The sequence below is a fragment of the Dipteris shenzhenensis genome, chromosome 26 (assembly GCF_047967505.1).
Source record: "Dipteris shenzhenensis isolate YYH24624 ecotype China chromosome 26, Dip_SZ_1.0, whole genome shotgun sequence".
NCBI classification, from domain to species: domain Eukaryota; kingdom Viridiplantae; phylum Streptophyta; class Polypodiopsida; order Gleicheniales; family Dipteridaceae; genus Dipteris; species Dipteris shenzhenensis.
In genome coordinates, this window is record NC_141621.1 from 52,536,455 (window position 1) to 52,562,039 (window position 25,585).

The 25,585-nt window shown below is 42.0% G+C and overlaps 1 protein-coding gene across 5 annotated transcripts in view; it reads left to right on the top strand.

Moving 5' to 3' along the window:
* LOC147885262 (uncharacterized) overlaps positions 1-24,584 on the top strand; it is a 123,802-nt gene extending 99,218 nt beyond the window's left edge. For 4 of the 5 annotated variants that reach the window (XM_087397654.1, XM_087397657.1, XM_087397658.1 and 1 more), the window contains exons 12-13: positions 11,013-11,105; positions 24,069-24,584. In XM_087397654.1, coding sequence (XP_087253780.1) covers positions 11,013-11,105; positions 24,069-24,269 — 294 coding nt within the window. In that variant the 3' untranslated portion in view covers positions 24,270-24,584. The remainder of the gene's footprint in view (positions 1-11,012; positions 11,106-24,068) is intronic. The other variant, XM_087397655.1, reaches the window with a different exon arrangement.
* The last annotated feature ends 1,001 nt before the right edge of the window (positions 24,585-25,585 follow it).

Here is a 25,585-nt window from a genome sequence, read left to right on the forward strand (position 1 = left end):
TTCAGCTGCCCCCCTTAAGCTTGCTTCTCTCCTTCCCTTCCCTCATTTTCCTTTCTTTGTGAGGAAGCAAGAAGCATTTGAATGGATTCGTGATTTGGTGGGTGACTCCTTGGAATCTAGCCAAAGGATCTTCCATGCTAGCATGCTTCAACAATCAGACCTCACTTTGCCTGAGGACAAGGAGCCGGCTGAGCAACCACAAAGTCTCGGTTTTCATTTCATGGTTAATCCCAATGGATTTCTCAAACAATGGGTTATCCAACCGCACAATGTTCTTGTTGTCATCACTAAAGTGATGCAATTGACCACCAAATCCATGGCGATTAGCCATATTGATGGCTAACCAATCACATGCATGCCACAATTCCCACGTCCAATACAAGTGGAATTAACTAATCTAGGTGTTGGCGTTATCCAAGGGCAATCCAAGTAGTTGTAAACTATCAAAGAAATACACAGAATATCAAACTTTCCAAGCGGAAAATGTGTTTTAAATATAAAAAGTTAAAACTTTTACTTGGGAAATCAGTAAAATAATGAACATGGAATTATGAAATAATGCAACGTTGTGGCAAATCATTGGACAAAAAATAATGTATATCTCAACATTGATAAATACAACCAATATATCACCAAGAACTCAGTGTGTGGTTAGTTGGGTGATTCTTATCAACTTTCTTTTGGGATTCTAATGTAGCCCACTCGATGGGGTAGAGCACTCAAAACATTGATCAGCGTTCAGCCAGCGGGTGAACTGATCCTTTGTATCTTCATCACTACTGCTAATGGGATGGCTTTGCACTTGGTGTGCTATGGAGTCTCTCAATTCCTCTTATAGACGGTTTATTTCCCGACCCTTGGGTCATGATAACCTCATCCTCGATCTCAATTAGGAAGTAAGCAAGAGATGGCGTAGTGTGATATTGTGTGCTTCCCCGTGGAGGGTAACTCCCTTTGGGTGCCATCTTGTCTGAAACGACCCTTGAAGCTCTCCTCTTTTTTTACATTAGGATATAAATTAGTCCATTCTTTTGATCATCCCACCCAACATGGGGTTCCGTTGCATTGAATACGGTCAAATTTCAGCTTCCCTTTGCTTATGCACTAAGTCCTCAAAGTTTACCTCTGATTAAGAGTAATGATCCAGCTTTAACACCTCACTTCCTAAGCCCACTAGAAAACTATTTTGTATCTGTTGGAAAGTTACTTCATCAAACGAAGCAACTATTTGAAGAGGTATTTTGTTCAAAATAGCCCCTCGATTGTTTGTGCATCACTTCTAATAACTTTGACCAATGGTGTGTAGGAATGGTAAAAAACACGGGCGATGAAATCCAAGTTCATTGACTCACCCTTGGAGGGATTTGGATTTACAATTATTCACGGTCAAGAAAAGTGGTAGTTTTACCTTACGTCCTAGGTTAAGGCCCCTGGTTGGAGTAATCCAATGTGTGCATCATGAGATTCTACTTCTGGTATTTCTGTGAAGGGTATCACATTCTAGTGAGCCTTCATCTCTATTTTATTTTATGGCATTAGAGCACACCTTGTGAGAAGTCTTCTAGCATGCAACACACACACAATATGATTGTGGGTACTGGAACCCCTAGAGGGATCCCCCGTAGGCCTTAGACTAGGAGGAGATCTTGTGCATTCAGGCAGAGGAGAATTCGGAGCCATATTTCATATCTGAGGTAAATGCCTTTACGTGTTGCAAAGGAGGCATATGTGAAATTAGCAAGAAGCAAGGCAAAGCTTCAATGAAGCTAGGGTTTAAAGCACTTGGGTAGTTTGCAAGCAGCACACAAAGTGCTTTAAGAGAGCATCAACGACACCAACAATGACAGAGATGAGAAGCTTTACGACATCCAACACTAGATGATGTTTTGGTAAACCCCCATATAGGCTTAGTCCGAAAGACAATAAATTGAATATCTTAGGAAGGGCCATATTAAACCCCAAGTAGCTCGCCTTGGTCTACACCAATTTTACTCGTAAAGAAAAAGGATGATACTATGCGCTTATGCATAGATTACCGAGCATTAATTAAATCAACATAAAAGATAAGTTTCCTATGCCTCGCATTGATGAGCTCTTTGATCAATTGCAAGGAGAAAAATATTTTATTAAAATTGATTTAAGGTAAGGATATCACTAAGTACGAATTAGGGATTTCGTACTAGGCATGGCCATTATCAATTTAAAGTAATGCCATTTGGATTAACAAATGCTCCAGAAACTTTCATGACACTGAATAGTGTCTTAAGGCCACATGTAGGGAAATTTGTTGTAGTATTTTTAAATGATATCCTTATATATAGTAAAATCAGAAAAAAGTATTTGGAACATTTGCGAAAAGTGTTCCAGCTACTTAGAGATAATTCACTCTTTGCTAAAGAATCCAAATATGAATTCTTTGTAAAAGAAGTGAAATACTTGGGACATATAATATCCCAAGAAGGGGTTCGTATGGACCCTGAAAAGGTAAGGGCCATATTGGAATGGCCACATCCTACAGACATAGAAGAATTACATATATTCTTAAATATGTCCAGATTCTATAGGAGATTCATCCAAGATTACGCTAAGATTGTTGTTCCGATAAGGAACCAGCTTAAGGGGAAGGGAAGCACCTTCATATGGGATGAACCTCAAAGGAGAAGTTTTGAAAAATTAAAAAAGTAGCTATAGTAGCAGCTCCTGTCTTAGAGGTAGTGGATCCCAATGAACCATTCGTGGTTGAGATGCCAATGATTTTGCTGTTGGCGAGGTACTTTTACAAAAGGGTCAACGATTGGCTTTTGAAAGCAAGAAGTTAGACCGTGCCAACAGGATTACTTGGCGTATGAGAAGGAATTGTATGCTATAGTGTATGCTTTGAAGAAGTGGAGGCACTATTTGTATGGTGTCAAATTCGAGATCATCTTTGATCAAGAGAGCATTAAGTGGAATTGCAATCCGCGAGAGCTTAAAGGTAGAAAAGCTAGATGGGCTGAATTAATGCAAGAATTTGATATACAATTGACATATCGGAAGGGGAAGTTCAATGTGGTAGCAGACTCTCTTAGCCGAATGCTAATTGTTAATGAATTGAGTTTTACTCAATTTCAGAATGAATTCCTAGAGTTCTTAAAAGGGAAATTTGAGTTTGATCCTCACTTATCTGAAATATGGAAAGCAATTAGAAATAGGGATCCAACTAATCAAGAGGCTTCACTGAGGAGTCACATGGAAATGGTGACACACCAGAGGTTGGTGATAAAGGACTCAAGTGGAAAAAATATAGTATTGAGGATGGCCACCTGCTCTACAAGGGTAGAGTATGTGTCCCAGATAATAATGACATTAGGCACCAAATTCTTTTTGGATGTTATGATAGTTCGAGCGTTGGACACGTGGAAATTCAGAAGACATGCGCTTCTGAAAAGTCAATTCTTTTGGCCTGGAATAGGTAAGGTTTCCTTTGATTTAGGAGTCCCTATGATGTAGGGAATGATTTCCTTTGATGTAGGAGAGGTGCCTATGATCTAGGCCACCCTCTCTCCCATTCTATAAAAGAGAGGACTTCCTCTCAACTCAATGGAACATTTTGCCATTTGGTTCCCACACTCTTCTCCATGATGTTCATCTTCTTTCCCACTCCCCAACATGTGGTATCGGAGTCTCCTTGAGTCCCTAGACCATTCTAGCTTCAATATGCCACTTCATCACCTTCTTCTTCATTTCTGCCTCCTTTTCCATCATATTTTACTTAGCTCTATTCTCCGCCATTACGTGACCATTCCCAGATCCCTCTGAGCTGAAGTATCCTCCACTTGGGGCGCACCTCTGGCTCAAAACGTTTCTCGATATTTGGCTTCTGTCGCCTGTACCGACAATTTCTCTGCTCGCCAATTTGTCACATAATTCTGTCCATTGCCTCAACTATGCTCTAATTCCTCTGAGTCACGGGTGGGCGATACTATAAGCTATCTTGTGTCCAAGTTTGAGGACCAAAGCTTGTTGCTAGAGCGAGGAGAATTTACATAAGGACCAGTCGAGGAAGGTGCATTTCTCCTAGCGCATAATTCTGCCTAAGCTCTATGCTAGACTTACTTGGGTATTCTGCTTTACTTTTGCATAGAAAGACCTTTCAATCTCTTCTCTAGTTGTGTGAATTCAAGCCTCCAAGTTGAGCTAGTAGTCTGCAAGGCATTTTGACAGTTTTTTTATGTTTGATGTGTGAAGCAAGTAATAATCTGTTTTGAGGATTCTAAAGTGACAATACACTTCCAAAGTTAGTCACTTCTCTTAGTTAATGTTGGTAGTTTGGTTCAAATACTCTCTTTTAGTAAATTTTCATTGTGACTATCTTCCTGGATTTGAAGATGATACAAATGCACTATGATTGTTGATGCGCATTTGAGTTGTAACCATGACTAGCACTTGTGGTTCTTCTAATGAGAACTATGTGAAGAAGTCCAAGTCAACAAGAAGGGAAAAGATCAAGGTAAAGAAAACTCCTTGTAAGAGACTTTGGGAAAAGCCTATTGGATATTTTTATGCCAAGAAATTGGGATTTTTTGAGTACATAGCAAATAACTTGCATTTGTATGGTGAGGGAGACGTATTTGTTTAGAAATATTGATCATTTGTAAGAGAGTAGACATCGCCTGATTATAAAGGTAAGACTCTCTCAATGGCCACCTATAAGATAGATAAGTTCAATGGCCAAGGTTTTCACACTTGGTAAATGCAAATCAAATTTGTGCTTGTGAAAAAGAATTTGTGGGACTTGGTCAAGCTAGGAAACCAATCATCTCAAGGAGAATCCACCACAACCAAAGCTAAAGGGAAGGCAAGTGACTCTTCTTCAACTACACTTGGATATGCTAAAAGACTAGAGAAGGCTTATGCACTCATTGCTTTAGGATTGGGAGATAATTTTGTGCATGACATTTCTGATTTGGAATTCCCTTTTGAAGCCTGACATAAGTTAGATGTGTTATTTGGTGCTAGTTCTCATACTTCTAAGTTGAATTTGAAGATTAAGTTCTTTGAACTTAAGATGGTGGAGACACTATTGCAGATCATGTTAATACTTTGAGGAGTCTTACGACACAATTGGCCTCAAATAACTCTAGAGTTAGTGAAGATGATGCTATGGTTGTGCTCTGGAAGAGTATGCCTCAAGACTACAATTATGTTGTGACTACCTCAAAGAATCTTTCCCAACCCACACTAGAGGACATCATCAGTGCTCTACAAGAGAAAGAGAGAGAGAATATTTTAAGAAAGGGTGAAGAGCACACACAAGCACTTGTAGTGAAGTTTAGATCAAAGAGCAAGTACATTGCATGTAAGCATTGTGGAAAGACCAATCATCTTGAAAAAGATCAATCCTTGATCTTATTGTGGCAAGAACAATCATTCAGAGAAGTTTTGCAATGAGAAGAAGAAAAGCATGACAAATCTAGTTGAAGAGAGAACTCCATCAACAAATGAAGTCACAAACCTTGTGGTAGAAGAAAATAAAGACTTTATCTTTTGAGTTTTTTAAATCATCACTTAGTCAATTTTTAGGTTCTCTGCCTGAAGTAGTACTCCAAAAAGAATTGTAGATGTTTTGTGTTTTGTGTTTTGTCTTTTGTTAATCACCTCTAGTCACCATATGATGTAGGCCATGTGATATGTGTTTGCCTCCATGGTACCTCTTGCAGACATGAGAAACTAGGTCCACACAAAGGCCTAAGATTGTACATGCAAGAGAGATAACCATTTGGGGAGGACTATCCCATTTTTGTAAATCTTGACCCTTGGGCACCTTTGCTAGCATGAGATCCTAGCCATAGATTTATCCTTGACCACCATGAGATGGCTTGTGAAACTATGTGCTTAGATGTATCCTTGACATAGCAATAGACAAACCCTTGAGGGGGGGTATGTTGGGAATTGTGTGATCAAGGGTTTGTCCTAATGTGTGTGTGTCATAGTCTCTGACATAAGTGATGATGTAATACAAAGGTCTCCACATGGGGAGGTGCCTTTGATTTATGAGTCCCTATGATGTAGGGAATGATTTCCTTTGATGTAGGAGAGGTTCCTATGATCTAGGTCACCCCCTCTCCCATTCTATAAAAGAGAGAACTTCCTCTCAACTCAATGGAACATTTTGCCATTTGGTTCCCACACTTTTTTCCATGATGTTCATCTTCTTTCCGACTCCCTAGCATAAGGATGAACGCCTTAAGGTAGGAGGTCTCCTACACCCATTGGAGATTCCATCTGGCAAATGGAAGAGCACCTCCTTGGATTTTATTGTGGGATTACCTAGGACATAGAGGGGGCACAACTAGAGTAGGTAATTGTTGATCGGTTGACCAAGATGGCTCATTTTATTCCTGTCAATGAAGATGTTAAAACTTCAGAATTAGCTAGGCTATTTGTGGAGCATATTTATAGATTGTATAGGCTACCAGCTGGTATTGTTAGAAACCGGGATAGCAAATTTAAAAGCCATTTTTGGAGGGCTATATGACATTGGAAACTTCTTTGAATATGAGCACCGCGGATCATCCACAGAGTGATGGTCAAACTGAAAGGGTCAATTAGATCATTGAAGATATGCTCTGAGTATATGTAAGTAAACTGCAAACTAATTGGGAATAATATTTGCCCATATTGGAATTTGTATATAACAGTGCCAAACATTTGGCTACAGGTTTTAGTCCATTCATGGTGATGTATGGATTTCAACCAAGAGCCCCAATGGCAGTGGGACTCGAAAAAGAGAAGGTTCAAGCAGCCAAAGACTTTCTTGAAGATATGAATCAAATGCCTAAGTTAGCTAAATATAGCATAAGAAGAGCTCAGGATAGAGCGCGAAGTTATGCAAACCCCCACCGTAGAAGGTTGGAGTTTGAAGTAAATGAGAAAGTCTACCTCAAGGTACCTGAATCTTCAGAATCTCTAAAGATAGGTAAATGTCCGAAGTTGTCTCCTAGCTATTGTGGACCATTCACAATACTTGAGAGAATTGGAGAACTTGCTTACAAATTAGCCTTACCTAGGGGATGTAGGGTACATTCAGTTTTTCATGTTAGCTAAAAAGAAAACTAGGAGATGATAATCTCATTGGAAATGAAGTCCTAGTTGAAGTCATTGAACCTGCATCTTTACCACATGAATTAGAAAGAATTTTAGATAGACGAGAAAAAAGAACACGACATATAATATAGCAAGAATGTCTGGTTAAGTGGAAAGATAGATTTAAAGAGAGTTCAACGTGGGAAAGGGTAAGCAATCTCTAGAGCAATCTCTAGAGGAGGTTTCCCAATTTTTTTTTCGAGGACGTTAACCATTCTTAAGGGGAAGGGAATGTAACATCAGCCATAATCCTAGAACCGTGTGGTGTGATTATGGTCAGGCGGGAAACCAGAGGGCTCAACGATGCTTGCAGACTATGAGTCCTAGAGGGTTTGGGTCTAGGGTTACGCCTAGGCCTAGACGTTAATGAAAAGGTGCAAATGGGCTCTATGAGAGGGCTAGAGTGGTAAAGTCCCTTATGGGACACCTGGCACCAAGGCATGAGGCCACTTGGCAAGTATTGGGTTCAGGGGGATTTCTAGAGAGAGCCTCATCAAGCAAGAAGGCGAGGAAGACTCCAGAAGCCATGGCTTGGTGGTGAACGGAGAAGAGAGCCCTATTGTTGAAAAACTGTTACAATCATGTATTGTTTCAGTCATGTCCAAGTCATGCACTGCTCCAATCATGTCCAAGTCATGTACTGCTCCAGCCATGTCCAAGTCCTGTACCGGTTGCTCCAAAGTGACCAAGATGTGAACATGGTGCGACCAGGGGTGACCAAGGTCTAACCATCTTGGCAAGCTGCTCAGGTGATCATGATGTGACCATGATGGGTGTGACCCAGGTGTGAACAAGGTGTGACCTTAGTGTGACTCTTGGTGGGAGTTTGTGACCGAGGTCCAAGGTACAACACTACTTGACCTTTACATATCTGTTTTTACATTGTCCAAACAATTTGGGTGGCCTATGTGCAGTTTTATTTGCCTTTGATGATGTTCGCTAAGCAAGATATCGCTTCTTTCATGTCCACTATTATGGAGCTTTTTTGGTAATCTCATCATGGACGTAAAGCTCTCAGATTACTTTCTATGGATCATCTGTGCTCACCAAAGATGCAGGCTGATTGAATATTCCGAATATTCAGATGCATATTCTAGCACATAAGAGAAATTGATGTCCTAGTCACTAATCCAAAAGCTCTTGGATTTATTCCAATCAATATGTGCACTTGTTGTTGAATAAAATGAATCAAGGCTGCCTTGCAAGAAGTGAGGTTCTGAGGAGTGGCATCCAAAAAACAGCAGTATCATCAGCCAAGTCACCATCCAAGAGCTCTCATCCTATCTTAGGGGAATTCTTTGTCGATAACATCTTCCCAAGATCTCAAAAATCAGCTCATTGCTTCAACCACAAATAAAAATAGGATAGGGGCAAGAGGACATCCCTGGCAAACTGATCAAGAAATCTGAAACCTCTCTCTCCGATTTCTACTCCAATAAGCATCTGATTGTGGGCTGATCTATACAAGGAGGAAACCGCTCTAATCCAAGCATTTGAGAATCCAAAGCGTACAAGAGTACCCTCTGACCCCAATCTATTGTGTTGTAAGATTTCTCAAAATCAAATCCAAGATTAGAATAGCAAACATGTGGCCACTTTGCATAGCCCAATGTGAAGCCTCCCAAAATAAGAATACATTATCAAAGATGCTTTTGCCATGAACAAAGCCCATCTACATACCATCGGATGAGGTCTAGAAAGATGGGCTGCAAACTCAAACTAATAGCTTTGGCCAAAATTCTATAGAAAGTGCCCAAAAGAGTAATTGGCCTCCATTGAGAGACTTGTAGGGTTGAGGTAATAGGGTCCCCAAGGAACGGGGGTATCAACCCATCTGAGCCCTAGCACTTGCCCTTAGGGAGGGCAAGAAGTGCAGTCCTAAATTTCTGGTTGGTGGAAGGTGCATCAAGTGAGATTCTCAGCTCTGCATTCACCAATGATGGGAATACACCGCCACACTCAAGCTCTAGCATCATCTCCGACAGGTGTGTCAAGATCTGCTGAAACGAGGGATGCATAGAAATCTGTAGCTATGCGTAGGACGGCATCCGGAATCATATTGTAGCACCCTGTCTGAGTCAATAAGCTGAGAAACAATTTCTCTACCATGCCTCATGCCATGAGTAGAGAAGAAATGATTATCGACTCTTCCCCCCATATGTACAAAATGACTTATGAGCATTCATGCAAGGTGACCAGTCATGGATGTACATGATGTGTCACTTGATTTCGCATTTATCCACAGATGCTTTTTGTTACTAGCAGTCCACTCAATGAGATTTTCTGCTAGGGCATATCTATGGGAGGGTTAAGGGTTGTCCTTTTGTCAATTGTATGCTTTTTGACTGGAAGCACATACTTTCTCATCTTATATGGAAAGGCATGATGCTTTACATGAAAGTCTTTGTGTGCAAAGTGCTTCCATTGGTCGGAAGTGTTTATAAATCCCTTAGCCATGTAGCAGCTCTATCTTTCATATTTTATTTGGTCCAAAGGATTATCCCTTGTGGGTGATATGCTTGATGATGCGGGTATGGTGTTATCTTTTCTTGAGGCAGTCAGGCAGTTTGGATTGGGACAGCATTATAGATCCCTCTGGCACGTCATGGGGTGGCACTATACACCACATCCTAGGTCATATTTTGTACCTTTAAGACTCCTTTTTCAAGTCTAGGCAAGCTCAAAAATTTGTACATATAATGACGTATGGCATAAAGGTCATCTATTTCCTTGGCCAATTATGGGAATGCAGACTAATTCAATGGCCAAGAGGTGAACTGTGAGGACCCCCATAGTCAGTTGGACAAGTGGCCCCTTGTGGACTTTTTCGTTGTATTTAGAGAAGTTGTTTGCTTGGGAATTCACCTTGTGGTAGACTTGTGAACTTTGATACGTGAGGTTTTGAACGTAGAGAACATATGTGCCTAGAGGACTTGCCGGCAAATGTGGTGATTAGAAAGACAATGAAACATAATTATTATACACCGTAGATGTGGAAGTGTCTCCCCATGGTTCCTCTTGTAATTGCCAGACTATGGGTGGTGATGGGCTCATGTGTTTTGCAATCGGTATAGCACATTGACAGCGTCTACCTCAAATTGGTGGGGAACCATGTCTTGGGTAATCGTATTCTTGCTCTAAGGGCAATATACTAGAATGTAGTGGCATAACCATATATGAATGTAATGCTCTACCTTGAAGGGAGGGATTGTTGGAAAGCATAACTTCTATCCCGTAGGTATAAATAAGTTCTACAATGAGTGCTGAGGTATAAATTAGTACTACAATGAGGACTGAAGCCTTCATAACATGTAGCACGTTAGATATCCCACACATGATGGGGATAAATGAGATGGTTGCCATGTAATAGCTTGTGACATATAGATCCTCTATCCCCATTCCAATATTTTGCAGAATGTGGACATGTTTATTGGCCAGGAGGCAGAAGTGGGACCATACACTTGGTTGGACATGTAGCCCCTTGTAGACCATTCAGGTTCAGCAGGAATAAACCTACATACGCTATCCAAATGATTGTAATCATTGTATACCCCTAGAAAGGTAGATGCTATGGGGGATTCGATATCCCATGCAAATGCTGATGCAAAGCATCGTTAAACTAGAGTTCAAGGATAGATTGAGGACAATTATAAAGAGTATCATATGCACACCATGGTGTCCATGGTTATTCCAAATATTTCTATGTTGATGTCAAAAGCCTTAGAAGCCTTATGTGTATTAAAATGGAAATCAACATCCTTATTTCATTCATCAATTATGAAAATGATACCTCCTAGAGTAATGTTAAAAGTGAATGGCATTCCTAACCACATAGGGTTATTTGTTCGGAATAGTAAGGTTTGTCTTTCTTTGATCATTGCATATAGGTGCTTGAAGGGGCAGGATTTGATGCTGAGAGGTTGTTGGAGGAAGCTAACAAGGTAGAGGCAAAACAATGTCTTAGGGAGCTCACAGCTGAGGTGAGCACAAACATTTTAAAAGGTTCTATGCTCAATATATTTATAGATGCTACCTTGATATGCCTGGACTTCACTTTAAGATCAAGCTTATATTCATGCTTCATTGAAGTAATTGTGTTCTTGTGAAGTTTTATATACAATAATTCATAGTGATTGGGCATCAATATGTCTTTATAGTTTGTTGTACTATTTTTTTTTCAAGGAAAAGGCTTCTATTGAGTATGAAAGTAACACCAAGACCAAAGCTCATGGTAGAAATACATCATGCCAGGCATGAGAAACCAAACACCATTAGAGGGAAAATAACGTGCTCATTTACGAGAGCTAGAAAAAATCCAAGTTTGAGGCTGAAAGTGCCACCTCAACCCTACAAAGGACTCTTAGAAAAACGAAGAGCAAGTGCACTTTTAAGAAAAACAATCTTGTTGGCAGAAGTTGGTCGGGAAGACCGTTGCATGCTCACCCAAATGGCCATCAAGTGTGTACAATATCTGTCCATATACTGCCAATGTGTGTGAAGGGTGGATCTGGGAGCCATCCAAAGCCATTGTGCATCTCGCTCTCAATGCTACAATGCTCTGCCATAATCTCCCAAGAAGTATCCACCAAGGCATGTGCAGGTCTGTAAGGAGAGGTGAGAACATCATCCAGAGAGCATGACTCAACTAGATGTCGTCGAACTGAAAGAGCCCAAGAAGATTCATGCCTCACATAAAAGACCTGAGGCCCTGTAAAAGAGAGCCAAGCCACTGAGCCCTAGGTCATGAAGAAGGGGGGGGAAGTGCTTAATAGACTAGCAATCCACCTCAAGGTTGTCCTCGCCTATCTACAGTCCCATACACAATTTTGAATAGACTCCTCAACAGAGAGGCAAGGAGGTGGTTCAATTCAATCTATTCGTGAATAGAAAGCCAAAACAAAAGATGGATTTTTCTATTCCTGAGGGATTTCTAGAGTCTCTTCCAAAAGGATCTTTGCAGGTCAGCAAAAATTTTAAAGTTGCCCCAACAATGAGGAGCTCTAGTGGGTTTCCAGCCTCTAAGGCTGAGCTGAAATTTCCTGCCATTATTGAATGTGTAGCCAAAGAAGGGGAGCCTCTTCTCTCAGTACCTTCCACCAATCCATCCCACTACCCATGGTCTCAGAATTCAGTTAGCAGTCCTAGAGAGAAAGAGCAAAAACTGCTGATAGATGCCCATGAAGAGTCCAGAGAGGCTTGCACAGCTCTAAATTGTGAGGCAGGAACATCATCTAGAGAGCATAACTCAACTAAGTGGCGTCGAATCAATAAAGCCCAAGAAGATTTGAAACTAGCCTCTAGCAATCTAAAGGGCAATGCACTATTACTAACAGAGCATCCACATCAATTACAGCCACAATACAACGTTTCCAGCCACTTCCTTTAGACAATAACCATGAGAAAACAACTTCAAACACACCAGAAGGGAGGCTAGAGTGCCTTGGCTCAAACGCAATACACGAGAGACACCAATTGGCCCCAAATGCTTTGGCACCCCTTTCGGTATTTATTTAATTCGTCTAGCAATGGAAAATGCTTTGACAACTAGGGCTCACCCCTTGCACTCTGCTTCATTGGAAATTCCACTGTCCAAGCCAATTCTTGGCTTCAAAATGCATCCAATTCAGTACACACTAGAACCAACTGCCAAGGCAAGACTAAGGCATTACCCACTGTCTGTGTTCAACTGAGGCTGTCAATGCCTTCCACAAGGCATCCAGCTTGCTCTAGAGGGTTTGGCAATCCCACAATCCAATTTCCACCCTCTCATGGCACATTGCAACAGCACAGATTTCAAATTGCACACATGACCTTAAAACAGGAAGAAATCCACAACATTGTCCCTCTAGCTCCAATCTAGGCACACCCTTTGTATCTGGGTGACTATCCACAACCCGAATGGCCAAGGGAGAACTTCAAACAACAAAAGAGCAAGGACAAACTTCAAAAATGACAACATATAGACCAAATGAGGGTTTAGAACGAATGTAGCCATTGTCCTTGGAAGAGGGACGAGCTCCACCATCGCATCTATCCCTTGTCTAGGGCCCGAGCAGTGCACAGTTGACCCTCAGTCACGATCGAATGAAGAAGAGTACACCTCCAGAGGGCAGCATATCCACAGAGCAAGGGCTAGCAGGAAAAATGGACAACTAGGAGAGAGAGAGAGAATGGGTTTGGAATGAGTGAGAGCAGGAGGATTCAGCGTGGAGAAGATCACGGGTTGTAGAAGGAATTTCGTACATTAGCAACCTGTCTCGGGGTGCATGCAAAGGAGTCGTACAATCAACGTATTGCTACTTGAATTGTGTGCCAAGTGAGCCGTACAATCAGCCAAGGGGTCTTGGGAAACGTGCATACCAGCTTGACAAAACTACCTAAGAATACGCGCAACAGTCCGTACAGCAAACAAATGCATAGAAATGCGTGAAGTACTACTCTGTACATCAAATAATACATGACCTATGGCCAATTAATGTGCAATGAAATTTCCGTACAACCTCGGATTGCGTGAAGGTGCTCACGGGGTGCAAGGAAGAAAAATCTGTACGTGATCACGTAACATGCTCCAAAGTCCAAGGCTAGAGAGAATTCCAAGTTAGAGAGAAAAGGTCAAGACATGCCATGGGCCCAACTTTGACTCCTCTAAACCTTGCCTTGGCCCTAGCATTTGGGCCTAGTGGGTGCACCTAGGGATTAGACCCTACTCCTTACATCAAACCTTAGGGGTTTACAGTGTCCACGGTTTTATTTGCACAACAAAAATCACGTCCCCGTGACATAGTCCCCTCTTGAGACAATAAACTATTTGGTTTGCTGCTGAAAATTACAGCAAATAAACAACAATGATAAAAGCATGAATAGCTCATACCAGACTGGGTATCATTTGCAATATACAACTGACAATGATAATATGGTCTAGAAGAGTGCACGAGTCCATCCATGTATCAATGCATCACTTGTGTGGGGTGACTAGCACACTCATTATAGAGGTCTCATGGTAGAAATACTGTCAGCAATCAATACCTTGGGTGAGATCGGCGGTGTCACCAAGTGACCTCTAGATATGTGAGCTGTTTGTCCTGAGAAAGTGGAGGTGCTACCCCCTTTTGAGCATTCGGCAATGCTCATGACCGTTGCTCTGCTGAGCCTAAACGAGCCTCAACTGCAGTCGGCTCGAGATGAAATGCATCCAGGTAGAGCTGCAATACCGTAGGTGAATCTGCTTGTTCACCTTCCTCCATCCACTTCGCATCTAGTGCTGAATAATTTCTGAATTTCACTAGATAACGATGGGAAACTCTACCTCTGATCTTTCTTTCCTTATGTGCCAAAATCTGTTATGGAATAAAAATGGATTAAGGCATTCCATGATACTTGAAAATATTATGCAAGAATATATTCGCCATCTGATCCGCTGAAATCTTCTTCGTGACTAGAATGAAGTGGGCTTGCTTGTTGAATCTGCATATGATTGTCCAGATCCCATCATGTGGCAATCCAAGTACCTTTTACCTGTCATATTTCACTTTCCTACAATTGATGCATGCTTTCACATATGCCTCAACATCTTTTCTCAAAGCTGGCCAATAAAAGAAATGCTCCACTGCTTTTACTATGGCATCAAGGCCTTTGTGTCTTGCATATGGTGGGGCATGCTCCACTTTTTTTACTGTGGCATCAATGCCTGTGTGTCCTGCATATAGTGGGGCATGACTCTCTGTTAAAACTTTCGGCCTAAGGTGCTTTGTGAAACAAAGTCTTCCAAGCATCATTAGAAAACCATCCTTAAGGTGGAAGTATCAGGGCTCTCCTCTCCTCTCCTCTCCTCTCCTCTCCTCTCCATCGCTTTCTCCCCACTCCTGGATGGGCTGAACTCCATCGCCCAGCCCAGGGGGTTAGACCTTAGCTTGGAGTTACTTTACCCCAAGATGCCTTTGACATTCTTTTAAATTTCATCATACACCGTGTCATCTCCATGAGAGTCCAGCTCTTTCTCTTTGCAATCAGATTATGCTGAGGCATGTATGGCACTGTTTTGTGATGCTTTATCCCATGCTCTTTCAAGTATCCCTCAAAAGCATATGAAGTATACTCTCCCCCATTGTCAGAATTCAGATTTGCTGTTCATGAGAAAGAGCCAAGTGAACCTAGAATATCATCAATGAATGTTACAAAATACCGATACTCTCTATGGGTTGTGACATTCATTGGTCCACAAACATTACTATGCACAATCTGCAAGATCCTTCGTGCTCTTATTGAACGTGGACCATCCTTTTGGAACGGTAGGCGATGCAACTTTCCAAGAGTTCAAGCTTCACACACCTCTTGAGCGAGCTGTTGTAATTTTGGCAATCCTTCAACCATGTTATGTTTATGCAAATATGCCAAAGCTCTGTGATGTGCATGACCAAACCTGGCATGCCATACATCACCTGGAGTAGAAGAAGAGACAACCATAGCATGCTGATTATAGGGCTGAGCATCAAGCTTGTAAAGACCCATGCTGGCCTCATAAGAACCGATAGCCACAATCTCATACCCTTTCTTTGGATCCTTGATTTTGCATTGATCATCTTGGAATTCCACAAGCATGTGCTGATCATGAGCCATGGATGAAATGGAAACAAGATTTTTCCTGAAGTCAGGAACATACCAGACATCACGGATATACTTTTTCTTTCGTGAATCCAAAAGGATGGGAACATCTCTCACTCATGTGATGTCCTGAGTGGCATCATTGGCATAAGTAACCTGTCTGCCATGAACAGGTTTGATTTCTTCAAACCACTCTTTCCTGTGAGACATGTGCTTCGATGCACCACTATCTAGATACCAAGTATATATGGCAGCAAATGAAGAATCCCCATATGAAGCAAGAGAAGCATCGTGTGCAAGTAAATCCCCCCTGGCACCAAAGCTGTCCTGAAATGCAGCAAACACATAATCCTTTCCCTCTTGTGCAAAGTTTGCATGAGATGGTGAAGCATTGGCATTTTCAGCTGGTGCCACACAATTACTACTTGTGCCTTGCCTCTTTTTCTCATTGGCAATTCTATTCTGGCACTCTGCAATGTAATGACCAGGTTTCTTGCAATAATTGCATTTGCCTTTCTTCACCTTTGCACCTTTATCTGCATTCCCTGCATTTGTGTTTGCATTCCCCTCCTTCTTGGGCTGATAAGCATGGCTGGTCTTTTTCTGAAATTTACCCTATCCATGAGTGGCAAGTGCTTGCTCACGTGAACGGGCTGAATTGGAAGTATGCATTTCTTCCTGTAAGAGCAAGCCAACTAACTCCTCAAAACTGAGTGGGGCAGCCCTGAGCATAATAATCAAGGAAGTAACAAACGTATCATATGAGGGTGCTAGACTGTTGAGGGTGATAGAGACTGATTTCTTGTCTTCTATATCCTCATCAGTAGCTACGAGCTCATCCCGAATGTCAGTAATCTTTGCAATATGAGCTGAAATAGTTTGACCTTCTTGCATGGACAAGTTATTGATCTTCTTATTCAAAGTGATGCTTCTTGCTTCATTCACATTCCACATACTTTTTACTCTATCTTAAGCTGCCTTTGAAGTCTTGCAAGGCTTGATAGTGGAATTACTGTGTGTCTTCACTGACAATGCAATCAAAGACAACGCTTGGGCATCCCTGCGATCAAACCTCTTCTAATCCTCCGTGAGAGCGGTAGTAGAAGATTGAGTGGTAGTGCTAGGCATGGAAGATATACTCGTGCTAGATCCAACAGGTCTAGCGTCATCACCATTCACAATGTCCCATAAGCCTTTTCCAACCAAGATATTTTTTAGTGTAAATGACCACAAAGCATAGTTGGGTCCATCCAACTTATCTACTTTAGTCATGCTACCAAAATTCTCATTGAGAGACATGATTGCAGGCTCAAGAATGAAGGCAAGTGTACCTACAAAGGGAAAGGCAGCAAATGGGCAATTGAAAGACCACATACTGCTATGCAATCACTGCAATGGCATTCACTAACAGCAGTTGCTTTGAAATAGCAATAAATCTGCCCCAAAAATTCTGCCCAAACCTCAATCCCTTCCGGGATATAAAATGCAATCAAGCACAAATAACAAATAACCTTGCAGGTATCTTGGATCGGGCGTTGAAAGGCAGGAGTCTCCTAAATGACAGGTAACCCTGCTAACAACCCGGATAATAAATCAGAGCATTGATTGGGGGGTTGTCACACCAGCTCAAAAGCAGGAGGTAGTCTCTTCACGATTGCCGGACTGATTTGAGGCAATGTAGGACATGCATGTTTCGGCTTCATCACTTTGCCCTTAAATGTATAAAGGTCTACATAACAATTGCGTGAGCGAACAACCTTCGCAAATAAATCCCTCATTGTGCATTTTAGGTTTGTGAAAAGAATATCATTCCACCATCATGTGAGGATGAAACCAAAAGCCGGTTCTTTTTTTAGCCCTAACAAATATTTGACATTTTTCGATACTTCACCATGTTTCATGTGAAGCCAACGCTAGAATTTTGCCCTCCACCTTAGGGGTCCCGGTCATTGGGATTCTTTTTGATAGGGCCTCCCCCTCAGCAGGTGTGGGGATCCTTTCACCTGTTGAGTTTCCTGCCCTAAGCAGGAGTGTTTCGGCCGAGGGGAAGCTTGTCTCCTCTACTAGGTTAAGTAAGCCTTTCCACCCAGCATCCTCTTGTCGATGAGGATAGTCAGCTGGAACATACAGGGCCTAGGCGGAGTTCCACACCGTCGCCGTAGGCAGCTGATCCGGAATCAGCTTCATCCAGGTGTCACTGGAGGTGCTATTGATATCCTTTTTATCCAGGAACATAAGCTGGATGCCAGAGATTACTCTAAGTCTGGCAAACTTCTTTCAGGACATACCTTCTGGTCGCCTGCTATGGGCACAAGGGGAGGTACTTGCATATCGGTCTCTCCTTCTATTCTACCCTTTGTTGCTGGTCATGGTATTATCTCCCCCTCTAGAGCTCAATGGATCATTATTTTGATTGGAGGACATAAGATTGGTCTCCTCAATCTGTATGCCCCCAACAACAGAGGGGTTCGAGTCTCCTTTTGGAAGGAGTTACTATCTTGGGCCCCCATTGCAGATTCTTGGATCATTGGTGGCGATTTCAACATGGTTGAATTGCCATCTGACAAAAAGGGAGGCAGACAGGGTGGAATTCATTCTTTGGAGAGGGCAGCCTGGGATGCCTTTCTCTTTCAGTACAATGGCAGGGACACTTGGTTTGATGATGCCTTTCATGTTATGCCACAGTCACTCCTGTACTCTTGGTCAAACAGGAGAGTACACATGCCCATCCATGCACGTATTGACAGATTTTATGTAGACGATTGGGCACTTGACACAGGCGGATCTGTATGCATTTCTACTGGGGTTACCACCTCAGATCATTTTTCAATGGTGTTGCAGATTCTTGAGCCTCATCGGAGAGGACGCTCTGCCAGTGTCAGGATTCCGGATGCTTTTTATGCAGAGGAGAGCCTCACGGAGGATATTTTACAGATTTGGGTTTCTCACTTACAAGGTGGGGTTGTCCGCCCATCTCAGGTAGCTGCAGCCTTATCTGGAATTAGTGACTATTATCATACAATCGTTGATTCCAAGAGACGTGAGAATGGTGTACGCAAGTAGTTAGCGTCCCTTCAGAGGGAAGAGCAGAAGAGGCCTACATATGCTTGGATTCAGGAGCGCCTTGTTGCAACAAGGGCTCATATACAGATATTGTTGGATCAGAGAGCAGAGTATGCCTTTCATGCAAGGAAATCCTTTTGGATTCAGATGGGTGGCAGGGTCAACAAACACTTTTTCTCTACTCATGGGCCCAGACATAGTAGAGATAGTGTCTCGCAGCTTGTTGACTCAGACGGGGTGTTACAGTCAGATCCTGTTGCCGTCATGCGTGTAGCTTCGGATTTTTTCGCATCCCTTTTTACTGTAGATCCGGGCACACAGGCCATAGATGATGCCAGAGAGGTTATTTGGCAGTGTATCCCTGTATTGGTGAAGGATGAGATGTATGTTTCTCTTGATGCACCTTTCACCAATGCAGAATTCAAGACTGCATTACTTGCCCTTCACAAGGGCAAGTGCCCAGGTTCAGATGGACTTACCCCTTCCTTCTTTATTACTTTTTGGGAGCAGATTGGTGATCACATTACATCAGCCCTGCAGGGCGTGTGGGACTTTGGTGAGATGCCTGACTCACTTACAGATGGTCTCATTCATCTCATACCTGTTGGTTAACTGAAAAGAAAGCACGGAGTGAACACAAACTCAGAAAACTTGCTTATAGAATGAAGAAGAGTGAGGTCCTTATGTAGGCACCTCTTACATGCTCACTGACATCACTGATGACTTCAGAGCTCCACGATCATCTCCTCAATATGCTCCTAGATTCTCTCAATCATCCTATGTGGCTTATCACCACCTAACTGTGCTTATGGGCACCTAACTGTGCCTCTAGCACTCACAGATAGAAACCAAGGTGTGCCTGAGGCATACACCTTGATATATCCCAACAAACCCCCCCTCAAGGGAATGCTTCAGGCTATGTCAAGGATACAGCTAGCACAAGGTGTCTCATGCCATCTCATGGTGGTCATGGATCTATCAATGGCTAGGATCTCAAGCTAGCAAGGGTTCCCATGGGTGTAAGGTAAACAAAAGGGATACAAAAAGACCTTCCAATGGTTATCTCCCCTGCATGTACATGCACACAATGTCTGCAGGAGGTACCATGGAGCAAAAAAGCATACAGAGTACCAAATGGGTTTCCACCACAGTCCACCTCAGATCTCCTCCTTCCCCTCTTATGGTTGCTATCCTGAAAGCATGGGCGAGCTTCAGGAGTACTCTTCGTAGGATCCCCCCGTCCACCCATGAAGAGATTGAAAGACAGCCTATCATGTGGAACGACAGTATTTTGGATGAGTATGGCAGACCACTTGGAGCTTCTCTTTACATGCAGTGGCCTAGATGGGAGAGGGGCCCTGCATCTACTGTGGGAGCATGGAAAGCCTTCAGGAGGCTTCTTGCAAACCGGCAGGCCCAGGTGGTTCATAATCTCAGAGGGAGTGCAGGGAGAGTTCAACAGATTGATGCAGCCTTGCCCTTGGATTGGGTGGACACAGATGACATGCCTATTACTTGTTCCACATGGATGGGGGCATTTTTTAGATCGGGCATTCCTTTGCAAGTGATTGCTTTACGTAACACACATGAGGATGCCCTAGTCTTTGATGTTTCTTCGGGGGGCAGGCTGTCCAAGTCCACAGACGATATATTGTTGGAGGTACCGTTTCAGCCAGTCAAGATAGCGGGCTTCATGGAGCATGGCTCTCTTTCACAGTGGTACTTGGATCCTGACCCGCTACTCATTGCCCTAGGCTCATGGAGGCTGTGGCTCTATGGAGGTGTCCCAATTAAGTTTTTGTAGTGGGACCCTGGGGAATGGGAGTGGATAGATGAAGGGCACCGAGAGAAGGGCATCCCCTTCTTTCATTACACAGTCAATAATGCGAGGAAATTCCAGCTCAGTTGTAGAGGTTGGAGGCCCACCAGAGCTCCCCATTGGGAGAATTATTAGATTTCTGCAGATTTGTAGAAAATTTTTTGACTGAGGCTTTGGAAATCCCACCGGATTAGAAAAATCACTCTCTTCTTTTGGCTTTCTATTCATGGTGGGATAGCAGTGAATCATTGGAGATCCAGGTTTGGGGCTGACCCTACTTGCCCTCATTGCCTTTCTGCTTCGGAGACAGTACAACACTGCCTTTGGGATTGCAGACAGGCGAGAATCGTATGGAAGGGGATTGCAAGACTTTTCAGCACTTTTGTTCGCCTCCCCTTCTATATGACCTGGGGATCAGTGGCTTGGCTCACTCTTTCAGGGCCCTAGGTATTCTTCGAGAGACATGACTCGTCTTGGGCTCTACACATCTGACGACACCTTGTGGAGTCGTGCTCTTTAGAGGATGTTCCGGCCACTTCTTTAGGGTTGCTCACTCCTCGGTTGACTCTCCATGGGAGGTTTTAGCTAGCATTGCAGCATGGCACATTTGGAGAGCCAGATGCATTGAGGCTATGGAGGGTTCTTAAGTTCATCCTTCTCAGATCTTGGTCAGTACTTGGACAGATATGGTACACACTCTGATGGCCATATGGGCGACCATGCAGGGATCCTCTCGAGCAGCCTCCTCCAGGACAGTTACTTTTCTCAGGGATTGGAGAGATCTCCCTTCCTTGCTGAGACTTCTACAGGGTTGAGTTGGCATTTTCAGCCTCATCCTTGGTTTCTTTCTACCTCATTCTTCTAAGGTGTTTTTTATTACATGCTTAGCATGTTGCATAGAGCTTGCTCTAGCGAGTTTCTTTCTTAAGTCTCTTTTTTGCAAAAAAGAATTTTTCCATAATCTTTGGTTTTCAACTTGTAGGTATTTGTAACTTGCTTGCTAGCGTCTAGTCTATTAATCATAAATGGGTGATTGTAGGCCACTCTTATCTGCTAAAATGAGACATAGTTTATCCTTATCACAAAGCATCAAGGGCATCCCCATGATAGTCAAAAACCTGCATTTAAAGTGGCTTCTCATGAGTGGATTGTTTTTCACCCTCGAGCATCAAATGGTTGTTCCATACATGCATCCACACATCACATGGTTGTGCATTAAGTGGCTACATAAAACACTCATCTCAAAATGCATGTGCTACAACTTGTGGCCGCCGTCATTGAATATCCCCTTCAGGGCTGGCTACCCATCCGAAGGCATATCATGCTCAATGATCTCTGCTGGAAAAATGTGTTTTGACTTTGCTTGTTGTTCAATGGCTGATTTGCATTATTGGACGTGTCATGGACTGCATTACCTTGTTGTGTTTGACCTTGTTCTACCTTTTTCTTCTTGCATTCATTCTCATAATGTCCCGTTTTCTTGCAATAATTGCATCTGTCCTTTTTGTAAGACTTAATTCCACTACTTGAACCTTGTACATCATGGTTGGCATATGTATTGCCACCACCCCCTCTTCCCACACAAGAGGTATGGGAATTGATGCATTCTCCATCCATATGTTGCATGAGTTGCTCTTTGTGGTGCAACAAACCAAGAATTTCCTGATATGAAGGCATCTTGACATGGGCTGCGATGTTGAAGTTAGAGACAGTTTTTGTATGATGATGCCAAAGAATTCAAAGTATCCCTCCATCTTCTCACCGATAGCTAACAATTTCTCGAGGATCTTCTCAAGCTTGGTGAGATCAGTGGAGAGTGATTCTCCCTCTCGTCCTCAAAAAATGGACCATTCCCTTGAGCTGACAATACTCTTTCTGCATTATTAACCTCAAAGCTATCCTTCTGAGGTCTCTAGTGATGAGGAAGAATCTAGACAATGCTTGTCCATCTTTTCCAATCCATTCTTTTATTTTCTTGGCATCTGTGAGTCACTTCGTGGATGTGCCTTCAACAATCTTCCACAAGCTCTTCCTATGAATAAAAATATTCATTGTGAGCTTCCATATAGGATAGGTCCAAGTGCTGCTCGACTTTTCTTCCACATTAGGCATGTTATCTAAGCTTCTTAGCCTTAAAAATATTCTCAAGGCTTGAATTTTCAAATGACATAGCTAGTTCCATCTAGTATTTGACTATGTAATCAAACTAGAAACCCTAAAACAAACTGGTAATCAGCCTTGAATCCCTAAAACGAATTGATAATCAGCTCAAAAACCCTAAAAACAAATCATTTCTGGTAGAAACGCAGCGTGGATCCTAAATTTGCAGCAGATAATCACCAAGATAGATATCGAATTTCACAAATAACAGAGAAAAATAGCATCTGATAGCTTCATCTGATGGGAAACGAGAGAGGAAGAGAAAGAAAAGAGAACACACACACTAGGGCCTAGAAATAAGGGCTGGACCCTTTGAAGGTCTTTATTGCAATAGAATAAACTTTGTGCAATTGGCTCATAAAAGAGCATTAGGTTGAGTACAACTCTTGAATGAATCTAGGATCACTGAGGCTCTTCGTTTATGGACTTGGCCTAGCAAAAAGCTAGACCTACTTTTCTAAAGGTACTTGAACAAAAGCTGAGCTTTCTTGCTTTTAGCCAACCTTGGGGCATCTTTTTTATCTTTTAGGATCAGTGGGGCCCTCCTTAATGGTGCCATCTTCCTGGTGCTTTTGGCCTCGTGGGACTTGCTTTTTGGCACTTGCTCCATCATCTGTGAGCCTTTTTGTACTCTTCCAAGTCCTACACAAACACCAGCACTTTAACCCATTAAATGTTATCATTGTACGCTCCTCGCTTCACCATCCCTAGCGATTTTCAGCTTCAAGGCATCGCAGCAAGCTTCCCGCAGGTGCTTTGCAATGTTGCTGGTGTCGCTTGGATCATATTTTGTGCTTTTGTTCTAGTGCCGTCGCCTTTCGGTCGACCGTTAAAAGATTGCAAACTTTTCGCATCTTGCCTCGGGTGGAAGCCGTTTCTCAAGAAGGACTAGCCGATATTGAAGCGCTAGGCAATGGAAGCTCGAACTTTAATTTCTTTCTTTCTTCACAAGTGAGAGGAAGGAGATAGCATATTATACTATTCCCTTTGGGAAATATCGTCTTTATGGATGGCTTTCAATTGCTCTTCATATGCCCTTTGTGTGAGTTTGGATTTGAGGTATCTGCTTTAATAACAACAATTACAAGGAAAGCATTGGATTCTCCTTAACAAGGTGAAGTAAAGCTTACTAAATATCAGTGTATAAATGGGAAAGAAATTGAATTAAGTTTTTGGATCTACAAGCTTTATTAATAGGTGCTTGTGGAGCACCAACATTTCAGGTGCTTGGTGAAGTAAAGCTTACTAAATATCAGTGTATAAATGGGAAAGAAATTGAATTAAGTTTTTGGATCTACAGGCTTTATTAATAGGTGCTTGTGGAGCACCAACATTTCAGGTGCTTGATCCAGATGGGAAAAAAGTATCACTAATATGGGGCCAAGATAGGCTAAATATGGTTGCAGATATGCTTTGTGGCTGGAACCCTAATTTAGATGATCCTCATGACCGAATGATGTGTAACAACAATGAGATAATCTCCACGTTTTCAAGGTTATGACTTCCTTTCAAAAGTAGAATATGTTCCTTTAAAATATTGAATTTGGGTATGCGGTCTGTCCCGTTATTCATCTGGGGTTTTATTTCGTACTTCCTATTGTTCATCTAGAAGCTGATTGAAAGGCTTTTGCCCTTGCAAATATAAATGAAACTTGGACATGATCCAACTTTACGGACACACAATTTTTGTTACAAGACAATGCTATTACAAGAATGCTCCTCGATGTTGCAAGTTGGTCTAAGTACAACCACCCTCAAGAGAATAGTCTAGAAGGTCTTGTCAATGGTTTTCAACATGTATCAAGTATAAGTTATTACCCTGCAAGATACATAAACAAGTTTGACTAATACTTCTTCGAACAAAGTCGTAATGCTCAAATTACTTGTTATTATCATTTGTATAAAATCCTAGAGTTATTTGCTCAACAACACCCTAGATAAGGACCACCAAATTCTTGAATATTTGGTTTGTACCTACAAACAAAATCGAAATTGAGGGAAAACAAAAGCAGCGAATCAAAATGGAAAACTTAAAAGAGTTCACATATCTTAATAAAGAGGAAAGAATTTCTTACTGCTCACCAATGTCACTCTTTCAAGAGAAATAAACTCACTCTTCCAATGATTTCACAACAGTCACAACTTGATCGAAACAATGGAAAAAGCATTCTCTACAGTTTGCTATTGTGTATTCCTTGAATTCATGAATAACACGATTGATATGATTACACTTTTTTTTTGGGGTGAAAACTTTGAATCCTTTATATTACAAAGAAGTTATCCCAAAATTGGGAAGGTGAAAAAGTACATTAAGAGAAAATCTTCGTGTAGGATAGATATACATCATAGACTCTGTAGTGAGTTTGTAGACAATCAAAGAGTGATTGCTGCAAAGAATGACGAAAGAAAATAAAAGGAGAAAACAGAGGATCACCAAAGACTCTATGGTTTCTATCTTTCCAGAGTCCAGAGTGGCAAGTAGCGAACGAAGGTAAAGAACAACTCAAAATTCAGCCAGTGAGGATATATCGCAAAAAGCCAAAAAAGCTTCTCAAATGAAGCATGAGGAAATCCCAATCGCAATCTCTACCAAAGGATGCCCAAGAAGTCACGTGTCTCGAGGTAGTGTCAAAAAATATGAGATAGACTCCCTTGGAGCCAAACATCGACGATAAATAGTCGGAGCAATACGTCTGCATGATAAAAGTTGTCTAGATGGAAGAACCCCCAATAGGACGCGCCATAAAAAGACTTGTTGACAGAGGGACCTTATCTTTGAGATGATTATACACACTTTTTTTTAAAAAAAAGTGAAAA